This window comes from Salarias fasciatus, chromosome 22 (assembly GCF_902148845.1).
Source record: "Salarias fasciatus chromosome 22, fSalaFa1.1, whole genome shotgun sequence".
NCBI classification, from domain to species: domain Eukaryota; kingdom Metazoa; phylum Chordata; class Actinopteri; order Blenniiformes; family Blenniidae; genus Salarias; species Salarias fasciatus.
Genome location: NC_043765.1, coordinates 20494414 through 20519271, shown reverse-complemented (window position 1 = coordinate 20519271; position 24858 = coordinate 20494414). Strand labels below are relative to the sequence as shown.

Sequence of the window (24858 nt, the reverse complement as noted above, 5' to 3'; positions counted from 1 at the left end):
AACACTGCATGAGCTACATTTAATGTCATTCTATACTCAAACTAAAGCTGTTCTCACAGTTGACACTGTATATAAAATATCTATTGAATTTGAAGAAGTCTAAAAAATTCAAGTTGTTTAAAGCGGCTACTCAAAATCCCCTTAGCTTAAGGTTACTTTTTTTTTTTTCACAAATATATTTACAGAATCTGAGCTGCAGGCCAGACTACGTCCCTCCGGTTTATTTTTTTCAACACTAAACCTCACTGTTCATCAGCCTTAACGTGTGACCTTCTGTTGTTGACATCAGCGATCGTCTCTATGAAGTTCCCGATGACGCTGTTGAAAGATTTCAGCATGGACATCCCCAGTTCATTGCTGGTTTCATTAATGTCTGGATCGTAGGCTCCCATGAGTGGGGTGCACACCTCCACGCTTCCTCTGCCGGCCCCCTCCAGGACGCCCATCAGCCGCGCTCTGGTCTCCTGGAACAGCTCTCTGTCGTACTGCAGCAGCACTGAATCGTCGAGGGGATAGGTGACGTCCTCGGAGTAGCATTCCCGGGGAACCGGTATCTCGATGTACCTCATCTTAGGAAACCCTGCAGTGAGCGTGGAGAACAACCTCTGCAGTGCGGCAGAGCTCAGAGGGTTTCCCAGAAGTTTGAGCTCCTCCAGTCCCTGACAACAAGCCAGGGCGTTGGTGAAGGCGTCCATGTGCTCGTCCTCGATGTCGCACTCTTCCAGGGCCAGGCGCGTTATCGTGGCGGAGCAGCGGCCGAGCAGTTTGTGGAAGGAAGTGGAGAAGGAGCTGAAGATGCTGTGTCCGCTGAGGTCCAGGTGAACCAAGCTCTCACTGTGGAGGCTGTTGGACAGGTAGGTCATATCCACACGGTTAAGGCAGCAGTTCGCCAACTCCAAGCACTGCAGGGGCGTGTTGAGAGGACTGGATAGATGAGATAAAGATGAATTAACCAGAGTCGGCTTTTCATACAGTGAATTTAACCTATTAAAGATAAACTTGTAGGTTTGTTTGAGCAGATCACATCTCTTGAACATTCTCCAGTCACACTCAGAGTCAGGTGGTGACAAAGCCGCCGCACGAAGTGTCATCACCTCAGTGTTTTGTCTGCCGACACTTCAGCAACGCCGAGGCTGGAATCTGAGCTTTAATCCTGCAAATCTGCTCGGTCACCTGAGCCACGTCTGCTACCGTTCTATTTACATTTGACCTGAGGCGAACAACAAGCAGGTTTGTGAACGTCGGGCAGCTGTCTGTCCTCGCTCTGGCGTCGGGTCAACAATTTTAACTACAAAATGCCTTCCACCGTTAAAACAAGACCCTTGAAGCCTGTGTGTGCTGTGACCCTGGTTAGAGGTGATTATTGTGACCTACATTAAAGCTTTTGATACCACGACAGGCCTAAGTCTGGACATCAAGGCTGGGACTATATCCACCACCTTGTTTACAAAGTAGAAAGAGTGTCTTCCTGCACTCACCTGAGCAGTCTTCGCAGGTGTCCAGTGAGAGTAGAAAAACCAACATAGAACTCAGTGAGGCTTCTCAGTTGGGCCAACAAATTGCCAATGGTGGCCAGCAGATCGTCGTCGTCGGCTCCCAGCCGTCTGACATCTAAGGCTCCGGCAGGCAGCGTGAGAGACGTCAGCTTGGGGAATTCCACCCTGGAAAGCAGCACCTCCAGGTGCGGGGCCTCCAGAGGGACATTGTGGACGACCTCCAGTTTCGCTATGGACTCTGGCTCCGCCAGTCGGAGGATGTAGAAGAGCTGCTTGAGGGCGAGAGAATCTGCCCTGAAACTGACGAAGCGGAGCTTCAGAGGACAGTAGCGAAGGAGCAGAAACGCCTGAGCGACCAGCTCGTAGTTGCGGCCCGTGACGAAGCCGTTCAGGCGAACGTCGATGGCCGTCTCGAAAGCGGACTGGGACACTTCGCTGGCCTGCATCGCCACCATGGTCTCGTAGCACATCTGGGTCAGCAGCTGGGTCCTCGCCCATCGGCCCAGGGTGGACTTACAGGGGCAGGCCTGATGCTCCGTGTCCTTCAGAGCAGTCAGGTCCACCAGATGAAGGCTCTTGGCATAGGTTGTCGGAGGAGACAAAACATAATCCTGAAAAGGCACAGTGCATTTATTGTTATTATCATGTTCTGGTGAAACCTCCATCAATCCAGCCATCTCCTGCACCCTGAATAATCGTGAATCTGACATCGATCACAGCCAGCAGGTAGTCATGCAGTGCTCGGGTTGTTTAAGTACCTTTAAGCCGGTCAGAATCGCCTGCAGAGAAACCCGGCAGGTGCGAGAAGTGAGGTCCAGCTGACAGTCTGCAGTCTTTCCCAGGAGTCTTTGTATGTTCAGCTCGGGAAGCGGCCATGTCTGAACCACAGCATGCAGCAGGTCGGCCCGCTCATGCAGGTAACAGACCTTGAAGAGAACAGGGTAGATGTTAAAAGACAGACAGCTCAGGTTGTCCAGCGCACTCGGGCCGGTGTGAATGAATCCTTCGGCAGCGAGAAATCGTAATGATTTCATGTTCTGGGATTTGCCGTGCCAGCAGGTGTTTCTTTCTTGATGACGAGAGCTGCTTTCAGACAGCTCTGTGAGCCGGTGTTTTATATCCTCAGTAGCTGTCCTTTGTTGATATCCTCTGTTTCCGTCTGTCCCGGTTGTTTTTGTATTTGTGCCGGACCGGTCTTGCTGTGGCGGGGCGGGACATGGGGCCCTCGTGCTCGGTAAGAGAGGGCTGCGGTTATTAATAGAAGCAGCTGTCTCACGTCCTTCGTTGGCCACGGCGTGTCTTTGCAACTTCTGCCAGTGAGATTAGCGCGAACAATATATGAATGCTGCTGGAAGGCTTCGCGTCGAGAGACCTGCAGCAACTTCACACTATTTTGTTATGTCAGTGCAATACACACCCTCGATAATCCATAAACTATTTTGGAGCAGAAATACATATAAGGGTTTATGATGTTTAAAATAAATGGTATTCACTTGTTTTTATGTTCTCCCAGCAGAAGAAATCATGACTACAAGCAACGATTATGTAAAACATGAAACTGTTGTGTAGTTCTGAAGACCTACGTGTCTTGAAGCCTGCAGCCTTTTGCTGTTTTGGGTTTACACAAATGTGACTCCAGACTGGATGGACTGTAGTTCCTCCATTTTCCAGAAGGATGCAACAACCTTTCTGATTTGGTCCTGGCTGGACCCATTTTCACTGCTTTTCCAAAATCCCTAAATGCTTACATCTGGTGACCAATGTGTCGCTCTCAAAACTGTGTGCTTTTGTATGCTAAATATTACTGATTGATCATGATTTTAATCTGACTTGAAAATGTCACTGCATGGATTAAATCATTAAAAAAAAATCATCTGCTTTTGGTTACAAAGCAAAGAAATGCACCACAGAGAACACTTTCATTTCTTTTCCCAGCTATTCAGGCCTTGAACATGGGCGATCTCCTGATGCCAGTGACGCAGTCCAGCGATCACGCTTCATCTGCTTCAGCTCCAAACAGTCCTGTTCATCGTCTGTTGGCTGGAGAAGCAGAGCAGAACCAGATGTGGAGACTTTGTCTTCTGGGCAGCTGGGTATAAAGACTCTATTGTTCGAAAGATGAAATTATTTTGCTCCTGACAGGCATCTTTACCAAGTTAAGCGATAAACACGCAGGAATCCAAATTAAGCAAATTTTTTCATTCCGGAAAAGACCTGATGAAAAAAAGCTTGAATCCATCAGGTGTGCTGCAGGAGGAAAACATCGAAGCACCAGTAGAATTATTTAGTTTTCAAAAGTTAATGCAAATATGACTTTTATGAAGAAGTTACAGTCAGAGACTGTGCTAAGAAAAGAAGGGATTTATTATCAAGTAAAAAAAGTAATATTCCAATGTCAAAACTGTGCAAACAACTCAGTTGAGACGTAGTTACACCTTTTCTTTCCTGTCCTCAAACTGAAGAAATAATTGTGGTTCTCTGTTTTATAGTTATATATATATATATATTACATATGGTTAAAAGCAATAGACTGAGTCCTTATCACGGCGCTGCTAAGTGCTGCCACTGGCTGGCTCTTTGAGAGTGTGAGTCGGCGTGGGTCCTATGTGCGTCCAGACGTAGCCCTTTTCCGGCCGGATGGGGATGGTCGGGAACGGGGAGCTCCGGGACTTGAAGTACTCAGAGGGGGCGTGACACACAAACTCCAGGTGCTCCATCTTTCTGGGGAGATCCTCTTCTGGACCTGATGTGGAACACATCATTTTTAGAAACACAAGTCAAACAAACTGGATTGTAAAAAGAAAAGAAATTGGCTCACCGACGATGTACGTCCCGGGGTCAAACTGGTCCTTCGGGCTGGCTTGAGTGGGGATGAGCCACGTCAGCGCTGCGCTCTTTTCACAGTACTGGTCCTGTATGAAGCCTCGGATCTGAGCGTAGTACGGTTTCCCATCATCTTCATCTATGACCTTGATCACATCCCCTGTCTGGAAGTATACGCCCTGTGGATGCAAGTACAATCCATAAAAAGCCAAACAGATAATAAAAGCATGATTCTGTCTACCGGACAGGAAAATACATTCATTCTATTTCTGCATAATCAAACACTGTACCTTATAAAATATGGATTCTGATGTGATGATTGTTGCTACAGCTTCCGGAGCTTTGATTGGCTGAAGAGAGACGTCACACTCAAAGGTCAAATATATGGTTTAATGCCAGAAGACGAATGTTAGTGTATATGCGTGACATACATTTTTTAGTTTGAAAATGTGTCTTCTTCCCTTCCCTTTGGTTGACACTTTCTTCTCTGATGCAGGAGCTTTGTACTTGGTGCTTCTCAGTCGTGCGGACCTCCTGTGGATCTCCTGCTTGGACTGGAAAAGAAAACAAACAATTAGCAGCAGGAAGGAATGAAGCCATAAGCGTGACTCCTATTCTCTCCATACAGCCAGAAGGTCATGGCTCAAATACCAGCCAGGCTTTTCTGTATGGGTTTCCTCCCAGAGTCCAAAAACATGCATGAGAGGTTAGTTGGTGACCCTAAATTGCCCCTAGGTGTGATTGTCTGTTTCAGTGTTTGCCCTGTGATGGAGTGGTGGCCCTCAGCCATAGCTGGGACTGACTGTGACCCTGAACAGAGTCAAACGGTATAGAAGATGGAAATCTAGTTAAATGCACCATGCACAGCAGCTGGGGGAGGAATCACTCCACTTCTTTCAAATCCCATCTGCTGCTGGGGTAAACAAATGAAAATATAAGGTACAGATATCAAAATGTTTGGATTATGGGCTAATTAGAAACTATTCGCATGATAAATCTAGCCCTGGGTTACTAGAGTACGTTGCCCATTTGTCCAGTACAAATTAACATGTAACGATCACAATCTATCGATCGTGTTGATTTTGCATAGAATTAATGTCTCATAACACCAATCCTAAGAATCCTACAGTGATCGCGTACAAGTAAAAAAATGCCCAAACGTAGAATTACTGAGAAATATTTCTCAGTTTCAGTAAAGTGTTTTTATTGCCCCTCCTTCCCCTGCCTGCCTGGCGGAGGAAAGCTCGCCTTCACCGACCTGCTTCCCCCCGCCATTGCTGGGCTGAATGCTGGAGGACACGGAGGGTCCCGACGCTCCGCCGCTGCCGCCGCCGCTGCTCTTCCCCGTGCAGTTATTGCACAGGATCTCCCCCTGGTTCCCTTTCTTCCACATGGACGACGAGTTGGTCTTGCAGATGGCGCAGCATGGCTTCAGACCCAGCGGCATCCCGGAGCGTGTGGAGAGATGAGAACGGCAGCAGCGCAACAATGAGAAGGAGCCGCTCGGTCCGCCCGCCGACCATCAACGGTGAAACCGCGGCGGGGACTGGGACACGCGCGCGCCGACACTTCCTGGCTGCAGGACGGAGACGTTACAGAGCCAGATATGCCATTCATCTAATGCGGATACCATAGAAATTATTGCGCGGCCCCGGCTTATTTATGTCAGAGCGATGCGAACGTCACTTTTCTTCTTCTGCGTTGGCGACGAGCAGCAGCTCTTCTTCTGCGGTTTGAGCCGGTCGGTCTGTTGAGTCAAGCGCCTCCACAGGCTGGAGGGGGATATGAAGAAAAACAACAACAGATGCAGTGACAGTAGACAGTAATAGTTTTATTCCCAAAGGGAAACTCTTTCACATGCTGATCTTTAAAACATTTTTTAAATAAATGTTATGGTTTGCTATTAAAGCAGGAAACGTGTGAAAATCTTGATTCCTAGTTGGGACAACAAGACATAACCAACAGAAAACGTTTGCTCCACAAAAAGATAGACAAACAACACTATAATCACCTGTAAAATCTCCCAAAAATGTCTGTAACGTCAACTTTATTCCTAGACTTCACATAAGAATATATGGACATTTTGATATTTATTGTAATATTAAGAGATATTGGTGTTTTCCAAATAGATTTGATATGGTTTGTTCATTCAAGCTTTCATCAAGAAAAATCATTTTAGAAATGGCTGAAAAAAAACTTCCCAAGATTTAAACTGCATTTAGTTCCGTTTTTTAAAAAAATATTTTGATTGTGTCAGAAAAAAACTAGAAGTAGTATAACTAGTTTTGCAACTCCAGGTGGAAGTGCAAAATGTAAATCAAACACAAAGAGGGTGGAGAACATTACACCCCTGCTTAAATCTCTGCCTAGGCTGACTGTGTATCAAAGGATTGACTTCAAAATCTTAGATGTTGTATCTTGTTTTTGGTGTTGTGTCTAAATACATCTCAGATTTACTTGTAGAAGATGAAACATTCAGGGGCTAAGTGATCCCAGAGGCAGAAGCAAACAATGTGATGATTAGTTACTATGCTCTTTACCAACTTTAGTGTAACAACTTCCTGAAAACCCGAGGACTGCTGACATGTCCACTTTTTTATTTATTTATTTTTTTCAAAAAATCGTGCTTTAAAACATTATTTCTTGTTTCTTGTTCAGGATTTCCATTAAACAGTATTCTATTTCACTATCCCTCATTATAATAAAACTTTTGTTTAAATTATTCTCCTGTTTGTGCTTTTCTTAATTGCTTTATTTTAATGTATTTCACTATCTTAACTGCTTAACATTTATAATCGCCTTGATTTAATGTATTTCTTTGTTAAGTCTTCGTCGCTGTAGAAATAAATTTGCCTCGCCTGTCACAGATGTAATTCCAGTTTGGGGCTGTAGCGGCTGCCCTCCAGCAGGGGGCGCTAACCCGCTATAGAAAAGCCGCCAACAACACCTCCTCAGCTCGGGGACCGTGAAGAAGAGAGCCATGCGTCACCATTCAAAACAATAAACTGCCGCCTGTCCGTCCGCCGCTTCTCCTCCTCAAAATGTCTCAGAATAATCCCCCTAAAGACCAACAGACGTCGAGTCACAAGAAGACGATTTCTCTGCCGATATCCAGGGTGAGGCTGATAATGAAGAGCTCCCCGGACGTTTCCAGCATCAACCAGGACGCGCTGTTTCTCACCACCAAAGCTACAGTAAGCTACTCAGGGATGCTAACGTGGTGTGGAGGAGGCAGGAGCTGCGTTAGCGCCTGCCTGGCTCTGCTGGAAGCGGGGAGTTGAGAGAGTTGGTGACCCCACCTCTGCTCTGGTTTCAGGAGCTGTTCGTGCAGCATCTGGCTCGGTCCTCGTTCCTCAACGGCTCCGGGAGAGAGACCAACTCGCTGTCCTACAGCGATCTGGCGAGCACCGCGGAGGAAACCGAGACCTTCCACTTTCTCACAGGTCGGAGCTTCAGATAAAACCAGCAGCCATGCTCAACAGAGCATTAGCATGCAATGGTCGCAATCTATGGATCGCACAGGCTGTAGGACGTGTTTATCTGCTATCGTAGAGTGGATCAATACTTGCAGTGACTCTCAGTATAACATTACACATTTTCATGTATCAGAGCTTTAAAATCTGTCGATTCAGATCAGCAGCTCACAGACATTGATGATCTCTTGTTATCAAGTCTTTTCTTTTCGAAGACATTAGTTGTAGATATGGTAAATTGCTTGAACAGAAGTAATCTGCGTTTTGTTCTGATCTATGCAGTCTTTATCTTTCCTTTTTCAAGGTAGGATGTATTTAAAAAGTAAAAAGGATTTATTGGTTAAGTTGAAACCATATTGTAGTTGTGTAAAAGGCCATTTTGCCCCCAGGTGGTCCATCATATGAAGTCCTTACAGCAGGCGGGGCAAACTGTGAAAACAAGCCAAGTCCACAGTGGAGTGTGCTTTTATTTGCTGTATGCCCTTTAAAAGTGGAGCAGCTGAAAAAGTACCATCATGTGACAATTTATAGAGGAAAAGTTGTGATTTACAGTTTGGGTGGTTGATCAGTCATAATATTCTGGATTCAGGAAAATGAGAAGTATTGAATGGAGCGATGATTCTAACTGGGTTTAATTGTTTGTTTTTAATCTTGCAGATATCCTACCGAAGAAGATCTTGGCTCGAGATTACCTCAAATCTTTGGAAGAAATGCAAGAAGAGGACGCTGATTTTTAGGAAATAGTGTGAAGCGTCTCTGTCTGGACAGACGTCACCACTCGTACGTGTCCCGCCTGTCTCCGGGAGCAAAGAGACTGTCTGAAGAGACACTTCAGATCTTCTGTGTTGTCGAGCACGCTGACGAGTTTCAGCTGTTTGGGTTCAGTTTAGTGCAACTGAAAGTAAACCGCGATGTGAAATGAAGAGACGACTCGGAGATCTTGTCTAAACGCGACAGCACTGAGAATCTTAGACGAATGTAGACGTTGCCCCTTTATCATTGATAAATGTTTGCTGCAGACTAATCGTGTAGCGCTGGCTGAAAAAACCAGGCTTAGACAAATCATATTCAGTGACTCCAACTGGTTTGTTGTTCAGAATAAGTTCATGTCAGCTTGTGTACTTTGGCTGTCTTTAAGTTTCTGGCTGCAGAATGTTAACTTGTTGCTTGTTTTTGTATCTACCACAATCCAGGGGAAAGTTGATTTTCCTCCTAACAGCTTTCAGACTTGGGACGAGTTCATGTGAACGAACAGGACATGGAAATCCATTCCGCACAGCTGGAGCACAGCTGTCTCCACTCCCAGCCGTCGCCTTTAAAAAGCTGACTGACGGCTTTAACTTTAACTGATCTCAGAGGTAAACATGCTGTTAGAGATGTTAAGTTATATTTGATGCTGGAGTTTTGTTTCTAAAACAATGTGGTCATGTGAGAAGATTAAAATTGATACTTGAATTTAAAAGTAAAAATACCTCTGTTTCCTCCAGCGTAAGCAAAGCAGCTGAACCTCTTTAACATGTAAAAACAGTCGATAACCTTGAACAGCATCTTCTTTGTGTACTCCAAATTGTGTGATTTAGATTTGATATTAAAATAAAGACTCAGTCCATATGATACACACTTTTTACTGAATGTTTATTAGAAAATAATCTTGAAGAGACTTGCACTGTGTGAACGGTAAATGGTGTGTTGAAGCAACTCGCTCCTTCCGCTCCAGCGTTCACAAGTTCCTCTAGCGGTTTTACAAGATGTTTAACGTGGCTGTAAACGCTCCGTATGGTGCATGTTTGCAAAGAAAGTTGAATTTAACAGCTCAGTGACAACCCGGGGTTCATTCAGACACTTCTGTGTTTGAGTTGTGTGATGATAAGACGCATATCAAGTGTTTCAAGTCTTTTGTAATCATAATGTAATCTATTTTGATCCTGAGCATGCATCAAATGGTTACGCAGTTAAACAAGACATTCGTGTTCAAATTACAGCTGTGACGAAGAGTCGGCGTCTCCCACGGCGTCACTGCCGGATGAGTTTGATGAGTCGAAAGTGAATGTTGAGAAGCGTGTTTTCTAAAGAAGAGAACTGCTTCTCCAAGTGGGCGGCCATGTCCGCTCTGCTGTCGATGGCGTCCCTGGTGCTGGCGAAATTCCGCTTCATGCTGAACGGGATTAAAAACAGAAACGGGGAAAATGTAAGGAAAAGTATATCACATTTATCTAATCCACTCAAGACGAAAACAAAGAAAAATCCAACATTTGAGGCAAAATCAAGCCATTCAAAACTTTTTTATTCTCACTTGCCTTTGAGTGTTTTTGATAGATCAAAAATGTTTGTGGAATAATGTAATGTAGAAACTCCTTCACCTTGTGAGCGCGCCCTGCTCTTTCCCCTCTTTCCTCTTCTCGCTCAGCGAAACAAACACGGTCTCCATGGTCTGGATTGTCTCTGACATGTTCTGGTGGTCTGAGCGGATTCCCTCCATCTCCTCCCTGGCCAGGCGGTCGTAGGAGAGGCCGGACTCCTCCACCCCGCTGGAGGAGGACACGGCCTGCAGCGCGGCCCTGTTCTGCAGGACCAGCAGACGGGACTGGGCGAACTCCCTGGGCCCGGCGATGTTCTCCCAGCAGATCGGGGAGGACGGCGGCAGCCAGAACCGCTGGGTGCAGTTGACGGGTTTCCCCGGGGACTCCGTCACGAAGGGGCTGTCGGCAGGGAAACTGTGGAGCAGGTGCAGGAGGGACGATCCAGAACCCCACTCCCAGTCCTCCAGGTCCGGCTGACCCGGCTGCTGCTCCAGGGTGAAGGTGTGGAGAGGGCCTGCCGACTCCACATCTGGAGCCGAGAGCCAGATGTTGAAGAGGAGGCAGTAGGAGAGGCAGAGCCCGGCTCTGCTCGCGGCCCCCTGGAGCATCTCCAAACCAGCTGAAACACGAAGCATCAAAGTCAACATCCTGGCAGAATAACAGCGGAAACGACATCATTCTGACTGTTCTCAAACTTTTATCTGAAAGGTTTCATATTAGATCATGAAATCCTTCAGCCATGATGAAAAGAAATGCTAGATAGATGGATGAATACTTTATTCATCTCCTCAAGGAAGTTAAATCTGTGCTCAATGGTGTTTACGTATAAAGAAAGAAGCGAAAAATATCTGTAAAACCTTTATAGTTGACATACAATAGTCATTTTACTGAAAGCTACAGTTTAAGCAAATCAAAGGTGAAGAGGCTGGAGTCCTATGAACTGAAAACATGTATCAACGCGTTTTAGAATTATAAGAAAAAAATCCATGCTGTGTTTCTGACAGTGTTACAGAACTTTTACAGTAAGTGTGAAAACTCTTCTGGTTTCCTGCGTTAAAAAAAAAAAAAAACTCACAAAACTAACAGAACTCAGGACCTCGACTAAAACAATGAAATACACGAACAAATACGAGAAGTAAACGTGTGATTAGATAAGAATTTGTAGAAGTTTTTACCTGACAAAGGAGCAGAGCAGCGGCTGTGTTTTCTCCTCCGGTGCCTGCAGGCGTCGGAAAAAATGAGTCAGTCTGGTGAAGCAGTTCAGACTCAAACACCGAGGAGCAAAAAACGCCCCAGACCAAACTTCACAAAACTGGAAAAAAACAACAAAAAAAATACGTCTTTCCTTGTATATATCACAGAGTGAGACCTTTAATCCCTCTCGGCTCTCAGTAACAGACAGTCTTCCTGCGGGTTTCATCAGTTTGGAGGGTTTCTGTGTTGATTCAGCGGCTCCGGGAAGGGACCGTCAACAAAGTGCAAAAACGAACAAGAAGGCACGGCCGTGAAGTGTCCAGGAGGCACTGAGGGAAACAGACATGAAGGTATTTTCACAACAAAAACAATTCGTGACTGTCAGTCCACGCGAATGTAAGAGTCAGATGAGGATTTCTAGCCATCTGTCTTGAGGCTGTAAAATAATCTGCTGTACAAGCTGAGCCGCAGACACACGTGTGTCTCAGTTTTTACAGTTTGACCTTTGATGGTACTTAGGTTCTTCATACATTTTACTCATTTTAAAGCCTCACAGAGGTGTTAAGGTTAACACAGTCACCTCATAGGGAGAAGGGTTCTGCTTTATGTTTCTGTGTTGTACTAATATCCCCTCAAAAAACATATGTTAAAGGGCAATTCCCGGGTCTAAACTGCCTGTAATGAACTGATAAAATTGGATAAATTGGAGATATTCATACTGTAGCCCGAGCACATTACCACAATGGAATAAAAATAGGTTTATAAAGTGCAGCTGGATTTGAGAGCAGCTCATAGATCACACAGAGAGGGTGATCTGCTGATTCACAGTGCTGCCTTCATGCATGCTGCTGTGGGGGAAGTGGACTTCTGTTTCTCTTTGACAGGCAAAATTCACATTAGTGGAGGAAAATGTTACTACTTGGCAATAAGAACTTCTTTATTTTTCTCAATTCCACAATCTTTACTTTGAACAGATGAAAATACCCTGACAGGTTCGAATATACGACGTGACTCCTGGAGTCTCCCTACATGATGATTGACATTTAGTTTATTTACAGAATATTTTGTAAGATGACATTAACACAATATTTGCTGAGGAACTCTGTCTCCTCCATAGAGATGAAGTCCAATGGCTGCGTTTACATGGAGGACAGATTTATATTTATTCTTTCAAAACCCTTTCTGTTTGCTAACAATGTGCTTTGCTGCACTTTCTAGTTTACTCTCAAACATACTGTGATTTCACTGCTTCTGGAGGAAAGAAACAAATCTTCCAGTTACTCAAGAGTTGCTGATGATCTTATGTTTAATCCAGCCCATCTGTGCTTATTTGGGGAGCTTTTTGAATGGCTAGGGAGTGAATTTATACAGTCTGATGCTTCAACTCTGACATAAGTGAAAAGGAATGGGCCACATTTTGGCAGACAGAATCCAGAATTATGTAATTTCAGGGGAGGAAAAGACACGAGGCAGACTACACCGACCTCTGGAAACAGCCAAAACTAAGATGAACTTTAAAGACGCAGACTTGAGTAGGACTGGAAAACACTACAAATCCAGAGAGGAAACTTTCAGACATAACAGAATTAAAGGTTTCTTGCTGTATGACCGTGTTTCCTCTGGAAAATGAACATCATTGTGGTTGGAGGCTCCACAGCTCTGATGTTAACACACATTCAGGAAAAACTTTTAATCTTGATGAACATATCTCAAAGTGTGCGTGTATCTTCAAACATTTTGCTTGTCTGAATGTTTTGTGCTGCTAGTTCAGATGTTTGAACCATTCCTGGTTTTGGACTGAGGATTGTTCTTATGTGTTTCAGTAAGCTGAGTGCAACAGATGCAGCAGTGTGTATAATAAATACAACACAATACACAAATAATAAAAGACTACAAAAAATGTAATTTGTAGAATGATGATCAGCTCTACATCATCCTAAGAACCAAGGGAGAGACATTTGGTAAACTTGATAAACATCACAATATTTCATTTTACGAACGAATATAGCAACCAAAAATCTAATAATGGCTTAAAATATGATAACTGCCAATAGTGGTGATAATAGTATCCATGTTAAATGTAATAAATCAAATAATATATTAACTTACCAATAGTGTAATCGAATATTAGAGTGATTACTGGAATAGTATTTTGCCAATAATCTAATGAGTTATTACATCAAGGAGTAACATAAAAAAATTGTTTCAACTTCAGCCAGTATCTAATAAGAGACACGTGGGACTGCATTTCTTGGAATCAAACCCTTTTCTCTCCCAGGTTTAGTGCTGTCTCCTTGTCAGAAATTGTCATCATACAAATACAGTCATCATGCATAGAGGACACAAACTCTGCAGTTATGGGTGTAAATAAATATTTTACTATTTTTTTACATTATTGGAAAGTTCTAACCTTATTGTATTTATTTCTTTTAAAGTGGGATAAATTATAACATGGCAGTTTTTGCAGTATTGCTAGAGCATGTTGCTGTCATGGGAACAAATATGCTCATTATGGATCCCCTGAGGATCCAAACAGCCAATTAAACGAAACATGTGAAAAACCTAAGGAAGAATATGGCCTTCAATTAAATGTTAGAGCTCATGTGAGGCTGACTGAAGGTAAATCTTCTTGAAAAGGCACAGGCCTCATAAAAAGCATCTCTCAGGGTGAGGAAAGTTTTCATTGAGTTCACAGTGATCCTCCAGCGCCATCTAGCGACAGTAATCCTCCACTGTTTTTTTTCATCATCAAAACACTGAAATTTGACTCTGTTTTGACTCCAAAGGGATTTTTTTTATTCAATCGTCTCTGATAGTTTTAGAACTGCAGAGTTAAATGATGCTATTGCCACAGAATACTGCTATCTGGGGGGATATTTATGGGCTGAATTCCTCCGTGCAGCCTCAGACCGCTGCGTCCCGGACCACTGCCCAGGCCCGGGGCCTCGTCGGGGGGGCGGGGCTAGGGGCGGAGCTCCGCCCCCCCGGCTGCCGTCACTCCGGGGCTGCTGCTGGACCGGAGCGACTCGGCACCAGCACCCAGCCACCGGCTGCTCCTCCGCGCTGAGGGAAGACTCGGTGCAGCCAGGAGCGGACCCCCCCTCCCCCGGTCAGTCTCCCCCTCCCCTCACACCGCCGACGACATGGCCTCGGACGGCATGGACGAGCGGTCCCCGCTGCTGTCGGGCCCCAACTCGGAGAACGTGACCCCCACGGCCCCGCCGTACCTGCAGGATTCAAGCCCCCGAGGTAAACACACGACACGGAGACCCCCTCCACCCCCACCACCCCCACCGCCGGCCTCAGCGGGCCAGCCTGCCCGCATGCTGAATCATTTTCGGGGCGTATCGAGTTTGTGCGTAAATAAAAACTGCAGCGCGGCGATGGAAGGGCAGGGAGCTGGGTGGAGAGCAGCGGAGAGGTGGAGCCGCTCCGAGAACTGGAGCACTGGGTTAGGAGAGACGGGCCTGCAGTCATAACAGCCGGCTGGGGCTCTTTATTATCCTGCTGCAGAAATGACCGGACAGCACGGCTCTGGCCGGGCCCGGCCTGTCATGTTTTGGTTCTGAAGGGATGGACGAGGCAGTGCACGCGCTCTCCGGATGTGTGGCTGCCTGGACTGTGCCTCTGCAGATGGAGGCAGGCCAGCAGCCTTTTGTCCCTGCTGCTTACCAACAAAATGCTGCCCAGATGTGCGCTCAGTGGATCACTTACATGATTTAAACGCAACAGCGTCCTGCTATCAGCGCCAACAGTTGGTGTTCGTTTGCTTTGCGGCTGCTGTTGTTTGTGCGTTGGACAGGAATATGTAAACAGTCTGAATCTGTTTCATGCATGCGGTGTTTTTGCATTTGCACGTTTCGCATGTCTCGTGCCATTAGAAATCACAGATATTCACAGCCGTAACACTGACGCAGAGTTGATGTTTTGCTTGGGAAACAGCTAAATGTAGGTTATTCCGTGCTGTGATGCGTCCAGACCAGCTCAGAAATCCTCCTCCTGCTCTGGCTCAGGTCTGACCTTTGCTCTCATATTGGTCTCATCAGATCCAGAATTCATATTGCAAAGGGATATCTTTATTGGAGCTGGAGAAGTTCAAGATAGCACTCTTTCTAGTCGCTCTATTTTGCTCTGTTGGCTTTGATATTTGCTCCAGGCTTCAACCTTGAGAAACTCCCTCCTGACATTTGGAAACCATCCAGATCTTGTTCTTAAGTCACGGGACCAGGTTTTCTTGAACTGATGTTTTTAGCTCCCTCCATTTGTTGCTGTTTGTTTTGGGCTCACAGGACCAACAACACTGGTTGCTCTGCTGCGATTGAATGACTGTGCCGTTCTCTGTTAGCAGAATATCAGCACCAGTGGCTAATAGATCAGAGGAACGTAGGGAAAACATGTTTATTTTTCTGAAGTGCTTTAATCTGGCACAATTTTTGCTTTTGGATTAATCATGAAGTCTTTCACAGCAGACTGTAAGACCCTTGGACGTTATAATAACTGAGAAAAGCCGAAACGAATGTCTTTCTATTTCACGGCCTGTTTTCTCCATACTGCCTTCCTGCAGCCTGGATTATTGGCTCATTCCAGTTTGGATTTGTAGGCCGACAATTTGAGCCAAAGGTGCCAAAATCGAGATTTTTTTCTTTACCTAAAACACGTTTGGGATGGTGCTTGAACTTACAATCAGCTGAATTTCTAAAGACGGTGTGTTCAATTTACTAAAAGCTGTGACATCTAAATGTGACCACAGCCTCTGCTGCACTGGCTGCCTCCCTGTTTACTCGGTTTGAATTCGGCAGGAACAGATTTAGACCGGCGTTCTGCGTTTTCCTCCTGTGACCTTGGCTGCATCTGGCTCCGTGTTTCATTCTGATCTACCCTCTTGCTTAATATTGTTGTTTAAACACCAGAAGAAATTGCATCAAAGTCCAGCGTGAGGCTCTGTTAGAGGGTGATAACTGAGCCTGGGAGTTCTGCTCTGTCATGTATCAGAATTACACATTTCTCCCAGAGGTGGTTGCAGAGTAAGGACTGTGAATCAAGACACAAGACTCACTGTGAGGTGACGGGAGCTGCACTACTGATTAAATCTCTTCAAAGGCATTCTCCAAATCCAGTCTTAAGTCAGTGGGCCACACTGCAGCAACATGAGTCTTAAAGAACACGGGTAATACCGTACAGCACACATGTCTCTGCATGTTTCTGCTTGCTGTGTCACAGTAAACCTGCCTCCAGATAGAGAACAACCATTTTAGGGGAAATCTGTCCAAAAGGGTGCAAAATTAGCTAATGTGTTTAATAAACTGCAAAGTGACTCAGTTGTGCAGAGAAATACTAAATCTGTTGCTCGATCAGCGAATGTTCAAGCAAGCGCAAGACCAGAACAGTTCAGAGACAGCCATTAGATTCAACTCGGATGAAAACAGTCGAACATCAGCTTATGGGATCTTGATTTTCTAGCTATGATTATACCGATTTTTCCAACTTGGCTTGCTGGCAGGGAGAATCTGATTATAGGCTGAGGCAGGGTACGTGCTCACACCACAGGAAAGTGACACTGATTAGCCTCAAACCCATATTTGTGGACTGTTATAGGAAACCAGGAAAGCCTTCTCACAACACGCTCAGGGAGAACATGCAAACTTAACACAAAAAGGCCAAACCAGATTACAACTGAGGACCAGCGTGTCAACCACTCCTCCAAACATTAGTGTTTGTAATGAAGATTATAAAACAGTTTTAGCTTTATTGACATTTCTATTGCGTGAACTCGTTGGTCTTGACGGTGGAATAAGAAGCAGCTGCTGTCTGCATACCAGCTGTTCATGAAGGCGTGTGAGCCCCCCGTCCACAGGGTGGGATTTGCCGCTGTGGAGCCGCCGCTGCCGCTGGCTGCAGCGGGGCGTCTTCTCGTCTTACCCCCGGCTCCGAGGGCAGCGGTGGAAGCCTATAGCTGTGGTGTTTGGTTTCAGATGTGCATTAGGACCCACTCGTCCTCAGCTCAGAGAGGAAGAGGAGGAGGAGGAGGAGGAGGAGGACTCCTCTCAGGAGGCCAGCGTGCCGATTCAAATTAAAGGTGTGGATCAGGATTCTCCTCCGCTTGTTCTTCTATATAAAAACACGCTGCGTCCGACCACACGCGCTGTCACATTTTCGCATTAACGAATGAGAGCGCAGGATGACTCAGGCCTGGGATCCCACTGCTGACGGCAGGCGGTGGGCGGGTCCGGCCTTTGGCAGCTTCTTCTCGTTGTGTTTCCAGTGAAGTTTGAGTCAACGTCGTCCCATCTGTCCCTACTGTGTCCGTTTGTCCACAGTCTCTGACTCGTTTTCCCGTTAACCAGCCCGATTATCTCCTTCACATTAACTCGGCCGCTGATGACTCTGACACACAGTTTTACTAGTTGCGGTTGAATGAAATAGCAGAGATTTTTTTTCCACAGATGCCGTAGTGTTCAACACAATGTAGGCTGTAGTAAAGGTAGTGACTGCTTTAAATCTGTGGATTTGGTGCGTTAAAAGTCTTAGAAATGGTATGTAGACTAAATGCGTGAGCCTAATGAGGGATTAACCGGTGCAGAGGTCATCTGAATGGCGCCTGTGGTTCTTTTGGACTTAGAGTGGAAATCTTTAACCTCGGTGAGTTTCAGCTATTTGTTCATGGCAATTGCTCTTTTTTATGGGCCATAAAATGCTAATCGATGACCGGGCTGATTTCAGGCTGTTAATCGAAATGATTAGTTGAACCAGGCCTGTTTGAATGGACGTTTTAACGACGGAAGAAAAACCGCTGTATTAGAACCCATTGTTCTCATTTTTACCATGTGAAGTCCTGACAGAGAGTGAAGAGTCACATGTGAGGCAGCTATCAGAGCGCTGCACGGCGGCCTGTCATGGGTCTGCAGAAAGCCTGTGGAGGAATTGCACTCCTCAATAGCCCGGAGACTTTAGAACGAAAGGACAAGACTGTCTAATTTGATTGTTTTCATGCTGCCATTCAACCTGCAGCAGATTTTAACAGTGATCAGAGTGACGGAAGAGTGGTATTGGCATAAATACAGAAGTGGGAAGTAGGAAAGTGTTTGGATTATTTCACTTCTCTTCTTTACCAGACTGTTTAGTGTTGTGAGTTTTTGCTTTATCATCAACACACAAACATCTGTGCTTTGTTTTAACCTGGAGGGGGGTGATTTCCACTGAAAAGACCCGAAGCAGCTGACAGTAACAACTTTCTCTACTGAAGGCGACCAGTTCAAAGAATATTGTACTTATTATGACAGAAGAATAGAATTTCCTTCTGAACATAACATTTTCAGTTCGGAGTGTCTCAGCTGAAAACAGGGCTTCACAGAGACAGTCGAACACGTTATTCACACGTTGTTTCAACGTGCAAATATTCAGGACGTTTCATTTGTACTGAATTTAAGAAGTTTACTATTTAAAGTCTTTTTCACAAGTGTTTGTACTTCCAATTAAGAATGTGACGACTTTCTTTCGTTTCTGGCGGAAGACTAAGAAAATGTGCTAATTGCTGCAGTGTGAGGTTTCTTTAAAGAACCATTTATTAGTAATTTGTTTTTTTCACAGTGCAAACAGTAGTCGGTGTGAACAGTGTCGACCTTTGAAGAAAGGATTCACACTTGTGGAGCGTGTATGAGAGAAATCAGTTCAAGATGCTTTTATTTTGTAAATTACAATCTGCATCACTGTATAGAAATGAAAATGCATTTTATGAATTGATATTATTTCCTGCATTTTTATAAGTAAGAAGAGTAAATATCTGTTGCCTTGTTCATCTGTTTTGATCTCATCAAATAAAATAATACAAGAATTTATATTTTACTGAAAATGCTGGTTGTAAAGTGCCTACATGATTATGTTTTTATATGTATTTTATATGACTTTGTCCAAAAGCTCAAAAGCCAATTATATTCAGTCATTTTAAAAGCATTTGAAGCACCCTTGTAATATTATTTTCCTACGTTTTCTGAACACACTTCAGCGCAGAGGTTTCTCACCTGGATTTCAATTCCACTTTGATTGTGGTGCGGTGTGCATGACTGATCAGAGAAATAGAAGACACACGATCCACCGAGAGGATTTTTAATAAAAACTAAGTAATACAATAGATGCAGTAGGTACATTTAATTTTTGACATGGTTTCCATGCATGCAGCTACATGGGGAAAAAAAAAGATTCCTCCTTGAAAACTTCATCCCCTTTTCAATAAACGACCTACAATAAACTGTGGAAACAAGCAGGAAATAATAACAGTTTGGGATGAAGTGCTTGCATATTTGAAAATGTCCATACTGTGTCCTGCAGTGCTTTAAAGTACACAGCTAGTTCATTGTGTATGAACGGGCGAATGCGACTAACAGTATCGAACACTGCGGTGAACATGGAGTCCATTCGCCACGCCGGTGGATCTTGAAGCTGCTTTTTTTTTTTGTTTGTTTTTTTTGTTCCTCTCAGATGCATGCCATTAACAGCTGGCTGTGTGCTGTCTGTGCTCTTGCCTTCCCCCCTCTCAAAGCCGAACTACCTCCTCCCTACACAGCCATCGCCAGCCCCGACGCCGGCGGCGTGCCCGTCATCAACTGCCGCGTGTGCCAGTCGCTCATCAACCTGGACGGCAAGCTGCACCAGCACGTGGTCAAGTGCACGGTCTGCAACGAAGCCACGGTGAGTTCAGGCCGGCGGCCGTCGCCGCACAGAGGAGACGTCCCGAGTTCCCGAAGTCTTCGATGGCGCTGTCTGACTCCGGGGAGCGAAATACTATTTACATTTATGTTTTCCAGCCCATCAAGAACCCCCCGACTGGGAAGAAGTACGTGAGGTGTCCCTGTAACTGCCTGCTTATCTGTAAAGACACATCCAGGAGGATAGGATGTCCTCGACCAAACTGGTAATTTTTTTTTTCAAAATTTGATTAATTTTTAAAAAATTCTTTAAGCCAGCGTGTGAAGGAGAAGTCACTCCTGAGCTCTTGCTCTGCTGGGATCTAAACCTCGTTTTGTGTCGGCGCCTCCGGCAGCAGACGGATCATCAACCTGAGCCCAGTGATGGTGATCCCCGAGGAGCAGCCCGCCCAGCCGGCGCTGCCCATCCAGCCCGAGGGGATGAGGGTCGTCTGCGGCCACTGTGGCAACACCTTCCTGGTACGTAAGCGCTGCACATGCACGTGGCCTCAGCCCGCCGCAGAGCCTCATCGCGCTTTCCAGTAATAAAAGCCACACGGGACGTTAGCGTGTATTTCTGCATGTTTTCTCGTCACGCGCTGTGCGCCGTATTCTTGCAGTTTCCATCTCTAACCTGCCGCTGCGACAGCTCTACACCGCCCAGTCCCATTTTAGATGACACTGCCTTCACCCGGGCACTTTCAGTGTGACTAACATGTCGATTAATGAATAATTTTCAGCACACCCAACACGTGAAAACTCTAAAACGTGTGCACGTTGTCGCTTGTGGCGTCTGTAGGGCAGTGAGGACGCCGGGTCATCCCAGCCACTGTCTGGTATTCCCAGTGATGGCTCTTCTCCAGCACAGCAGCAGGTTGAGGAAGCTGGTCGTACATGTGAATCTGTATTAACCACGGCTAACCTGCTCCGGTCCAATCAGCCCACTCCGTCACACTGCTGAAAATCTGACTTTGTTTGCATCTGGTTCTAAAAATCGCAGCTTTATTGGATTTTTTGTTATCATTCCTGCTTGTTTACATTTTGAAAATGCATGAACTTGTTTCTCTTCCTGAAGCCAGATGCCAAAAGTCCCTGGTGTTGATCTGTGGTGGTTTGGCATTTCTTTAGCACAGCTGCTTTAACACCAGATGAAACCACAACTAACATATAATACAGAATGACTGCAGGCTGTGATTTAGTAATAACAGAGTAGCAGTAATTCATTCTAATAAGGATTTTGACGTGAAATTTCAAAACTGATCACAGGAATAAATGGACAGTAGCGTTCGGTGAAAGGCTGCTTGTTCCATCAGTGAATTTGTGTTTGTTTTCTGTTTCCTTCCAGTGGATGGAGCTTCGGTTTAACACACTAGCCAAGTGTCCTCACTGCAAAAAAATGTGAGTCTCTTAAGTGTTCGCTCAGACTTTTAAAATGTCGCTTTAGAGTTTGTTCATTCTTCCTGCGCCTTCATTGGTTTTGGACATCAGGTACGGCGTGAGCCGTCTTGAAGTAGACATAAATATTCAGATATACGGTCCATGTTGCCGCCGCTGCCCCTGCATTCCAGTGTAACTACTGCGAGGTTAAATCCACAGTAGTCACAGGCTGAGCTTCAGAGGTCTGGATTTACCGTCCTGGGAAGGAGAGGGGAGGTAATGGAGGTTAATCTAGGCGTGTGACTGGAATTAAAACTCGGCCTCACTTGTAATGTTTTTCAGGTCAGGGAGGGTCACAGGTCCGAGGTGCTGCGGGGCAGAACGGGAGGGTTTCTTTTTGGGGATTGAGTAAGTAGACAGCGTCTTCATCACAGACGCAGAAATCCTGAGACTTCAGACATCATGGGTTAGAAAAACAAGCTTTTTGTGTGCCTGGCTTGATCCTTTTGACCCTCCTCCTCCCTCTGTTCTTTACATTTGCTAAATTTTCAAAATGACCCAAGCAAATACTTAAATATGCACCAAAAATATTTAAACTATTAGATTTGTAGTTTTTTCTCAAGTGTGTTTTTTACATAAGAATTCAAACCTATAATGTTGGAAAAATATCTTTTGAAAGAAAGTTATTTTCCTATGTATGGCTGTCTCTTTGTCATTTATTAAAAAAAAAAAGAGAGAAAAAAAAGAGCTCTGACTGGGTTTAGTTCCCTGACAGTTCTTCATATATCTGTGTCATGTGACGCTGTCTGACCTTAATGCTCATGCAGAAGTGAAATCTGTGGTCGACTCACTGCGTTCAAAGGAAATTTTCCCTTAAATAAATTAAGTTTCTCTCTTTACTCTGCACTGATGCTTTGAGGAGTCTGTTTGATCAATCCTAGCATTCTTTTTTTTATTTTTTTTTTTATTTTAGATTTTCTTTTAAAATGTGTGAAGCATCACAGGTCTGAGGTTGAGGTTCTGGCCGTGTGGTCACAGCTTAGTCTTCTAATGTGACAGATTCCAACAGCGAGCTGAACACAGAGGAAGTGTGAACAGCCAGGAGGATAACTTTTTTTTTTTTTTTTTTAAGGGAGTTGAAGGCAAGAAATCAGGTGATCAGGCACCCCTAAGCCATCTGAGTAGCAGTGATCCCTGAAGAATGCCTGAGTCCCGTCACATGAGAGCCATGTGAGAGCCGGTGGGGCGGTGGGGGGGGGGCGAGAGAAAACATAGTAAAGATTAAAAAAAGAGAGAAAAGAGAAAACAAACCGATGCCAACCTGCTTGAGTGTGTGTGAGAGAAGCTCGGATGGAGATGAAGTTGTCCGTAGCGGCTCATGCGATCCAGGAGGAGGAGGAAGTGAGGGATGTTTGGCTCATGAGGTTATCGGGGCGCCGCTCTGCGACTCACTGCCGTGACGGGAGCCACGGGTGAAATATAGAACACATCAGTGTGAAATCGATTGCTATGAAAACCCCTCTGTCTTTCTGCTGCAGATCCTCCGTTGGCAGCGCTCTCCCCAGGAGGCGCTGTTGTGCTTACATAACTATAGGAATGATCTGCATTTTCATCGGAGTTGGTTTAACAGTAGGTACCGCCTGCGCTCCGTTTGTCTTTTCCCTGAACAGAAACTGCTTAAATGGTTTGTCGGTTTCCTCCTCTCCCTGCAGGTCGGCACTCGGGACTTTGCCAGCCGCTACAACGCCACCTATGTGTCCTGGGCCTTCGCATACCTGCTGGGCCTCATCTGCCTGATACGAGCCTGCTACTGGGGCGCCATCAAAGTCAGCTACCCAGAGAACAGCTTCGCCTAGAGCTGTGATCCCGCAAACCCCACCTTCAGGCTTTTTTTCTTTCTTTTTTTCATCTTGTTCAGATTAAAACCCGGTCATGTTCTGCCGAGGAGGGGTTTGATGTAGAGGGGGAGGTTGTAGGAAGTGTATGCTGGACATTTATTATGTTTTCTTGTCTGGAACGCCTTTGACTCGCTCCAACAACCTACTGCCTGACAGCCGGTCCCGAGCCGGTCCTCTAACTCTGCAAAGGTTTTGCCAAAACCCTCGAAAACACAGATTAAAGATTTTTTTTTTTTCTCCCTTAATGCCAAGATTAGTTGTGCTGATTTACAGACGATAGCTCGGCAGACTGATTGGATTTAGTATTTCTGGATCAGGTTTGTGTTTCTCAGCTGGACGTGACGTGACATCCTCTGGGTTTCTGGCCAGACCGAACCGGGACGAGCTCCTCAGAACCGTTTCCCCGTTGCACTACGACTATATGCAAGTGTGTTGTTTTCGCTGCTAGTTGAACTCCAGCTACCGGGAGCCGCGTACTCATACTGTATTGTAACCATTTACCCTGCCTGTGTACACTGACATAGTATTGATACATTATTTTTTTTTTTTAGCTCTAGAAATGATCAATCTTTCAAAAGGAATTGTCCTTAAATACCCATGTGTGCCAATTTTGCTGCCCAGTGTTAGTCAGGAAGAGCATCAGATCAACAGGAGCCTGTTTTGTTTTTTTTCCTCTGTCTAACTTGTTATTCTTTTGTGCCATGCAGCTTTTAACTCACTGCAGCAATAACACTTTGGAGAGATTTTCAACCCATAATTCATCTGTTTGCTTCCCCCCAAAAAAATGACAGTGACTCCCGCTTGCACGTTTCCGTTAAAGCAGTGGTGTTTATTTGAGCTTTAGTCCCAGAGGGACAGCTGAACGTCTCTGCCCCTCCTGCCCGTCAGTTGGAATGTAAAACCCTCCTCCCGCCGCTTGGTGTCGCTGCTCTCCGACCTCTCGTGAACTCTGCTCTAGCTAGCATCGCTGTGCGCTGACTCAGCATCCCGTCTCTCGACCAGTGGGCACAGTTCAACTTTTAACCTTGTTTTGAATGTGATGATGACGATAATAATAAATAAATAATGATGAATAACAAAGCAGAAAATAATATGAACAAAAGAAGTTTGTATATAGCTCAAATTCAGTTCTTGGAAAAAAAAATACAGAAGTAGTGTGTGAACTGGAAGGAAAAGATGGCTGGTGGGTCTTTTTAAAAATGATAATTTATCAATAAAATGCAAAAAACTGGACGTGTTGGTCTGTTTTATTGCATGACTGGGATCAGATTGTAAGGTTAAGATGTAACGTGAAACTGTTGAAATTCATGAGACTCATTTGCATGTTTGTAGCTTATCACAAGTTATTTTTTCCTCTTGTAGTCCTGCAGTGCGTTTGTTTCAATATTTGACAACTCATAAAGCATCTTCCTCCAGTTAACTTCAGCTGAAGTCAGAGTCAATCAGTCATCGGACTGAATCACACTCAGCCGACGTGTCTCAGTGAAGCGGGTTTATGCCGATCAGTGACTCAAGCTTGACTGATAATTAAAAGAGTGACTTTGTCTCATAACTATGAGCAGTGATGAATAAAGTTGGTGTAAGTTCGATATGTTGAATGTTAAATCACCATCGCT

At 45.0% G+C, this 24858-nt stretch overlaps 5 protein-coding genes across 8 annotated transcripts; 2 read left to right on the top strand and 3 right to left on the bottom strand.

Moving 5' to 3' along the window:
• Nucleotides 1-140: 140 nt before the first annotated feature.
• lrrc14b (leucine rich repeat containing 14B) lies at nucleotides 141-2715 on the bottom strand. Its single transcript, XM_030120851.1, has 3 exons — nucleotides 2255-2715; nucleotides 1479-2107; nucleotides 141-924 (listed from the first exon to the last, which is right to left on the bottom strand). Exons 1-3 carry the CDS (start codon nucleotides 2528-2530, stop codon nucleotides 243-245), a joined length of 1587 nt encoding a protein of 528 aa, XP_029976711.1. The 5' UTR covers nucleotides 2531-2715; the 3' UTR covers nucleotides 141-242.
• Nucleotides 2716-3444: 729 nt separating this feature from the next.
• gatad1 (GATA zinc finger domain containing 1) lies at nucleotides 3445-6025 on the bottom strand. The gene is made up of 5 exons (XM_030120695.1): nucleotides 5578-6025; nucleotides 4751-4873; nucleotides 4610-4669; nucleotides 4315-4498; nucleotides 3445-4239 (listed from the first exon to the last, which is right to left on the bottom strand). The coding sequence occupies exons 1-5, from the start codon at nucleotides 5764-5766 to the stop codon at nucleotides 4049-4051; spliced, it is 747 nt and encodes a 248-aa protein (XP_029976555.1). The 5' UTR covers nucleotides 5767-6025; the 3' UTR covers nucleotides 3445-4048.
• Nucleotides 6026-7289: 1264 nt separating this feature from the next.
• On the top strand, nucleotides 7290-16652 carry chrac1 (chromatin accessibility complex subunit 1). Of its 2 annotated transcripts, XM_030120951.1 has the most exons (4): nucleotides 7290-7513; nucleotides 7636-7762; nucleotides 8450-8537; nucleotides 16642-16652. In XM_030120951.1, the coding sequence occupies exons 1-3, from the start codon at nucleotides 7361-7363 to the stop codon at nucleotides 8527-8529; spliced, it is 360 nt and encodes a 119-aa protein (XP_029976811.1). In that variant the 5' UTR covers nucleotides 7290-7360; the 3' UTR covers nucleotides 8530-8537; nucleotides 16642-16652. The 2 variants fall into 2 exon arrangements, with proteins under 2 accessions (XP_029976811.1, XP_029976810.1); XM_030120950.1 differs by lacking the exon at nucleotides 16642-16652 and having other exon boundaries at nucleotides 8450-9408.
• On the bottom strand, nucleotides 9404-11554 carry LOC115409683 (uncharacterized). Its single transcript, XM_030120949.1, has 3 exons — nucleotides 11268-11554; nucleotides 10153-10711; nucleotides 9404-9947 (listed from the first exon to the last, which is right to left on the bottom strand). The coding sequence occupies exons 2-3, from the start codon at nucleotides 10698-10700 to the stop codon at nucleotides 9806-9808; spliced, it is 690 nt and encodes a 229-aa protein (XP_029976809.1). The 5' UTR covers nucleotides 10701-10711; nucleotides 11268-11554; the 3' UTR covers nucleotides 9404-9805.
• On the top strand, nucleotides 14286-24475 carry pip4p2 (phosphatidylinositol-4,5-bisphosphate 4-phosphatase 2). Of its 3 annotated transcripts, none has more exons than XM_030120947.1 (7): nucleotides 14286-14535; nucleotides 19847-19971; nucleotides 20088-20194; nucleotides 20324-20447; nucleotides 21313-21365; nucleotides 22883-22973; nucleotides 23057-24475. In XM_030120947.1, the coding sequence occupies exons 1-7, from the start codon at nucleotides 14430-14432 to the stop codon at nucleotides 23198-23200; spliced, it is 750 nt and encodes a 249-aa protein (XP_029976807.1). In that variant the 5' UTR covers nucleotides 14286-14429; the 3' UTR covers nucleotides 23201-24475. The 3 variants fall into 3 exon arrangements, with proteins under 3 accessions (XP_029976807.1, XP_029976805.1, XP_029976808.1); XM_030120945.1 differs by having other exon boundaries at nucleotides 19823-19971; XM_030120948.1 differs by lacking the exons at nucleotides 21313-21365; nucleotides 22883-22973; nucleotides 23057-24475 and adding an exon at nucleotides 20767-20949 and having other exon boundaries at nucleotides 19823-19971.
• Nucleotides 24476-24858: the final 383 nt, after the last annotated feature.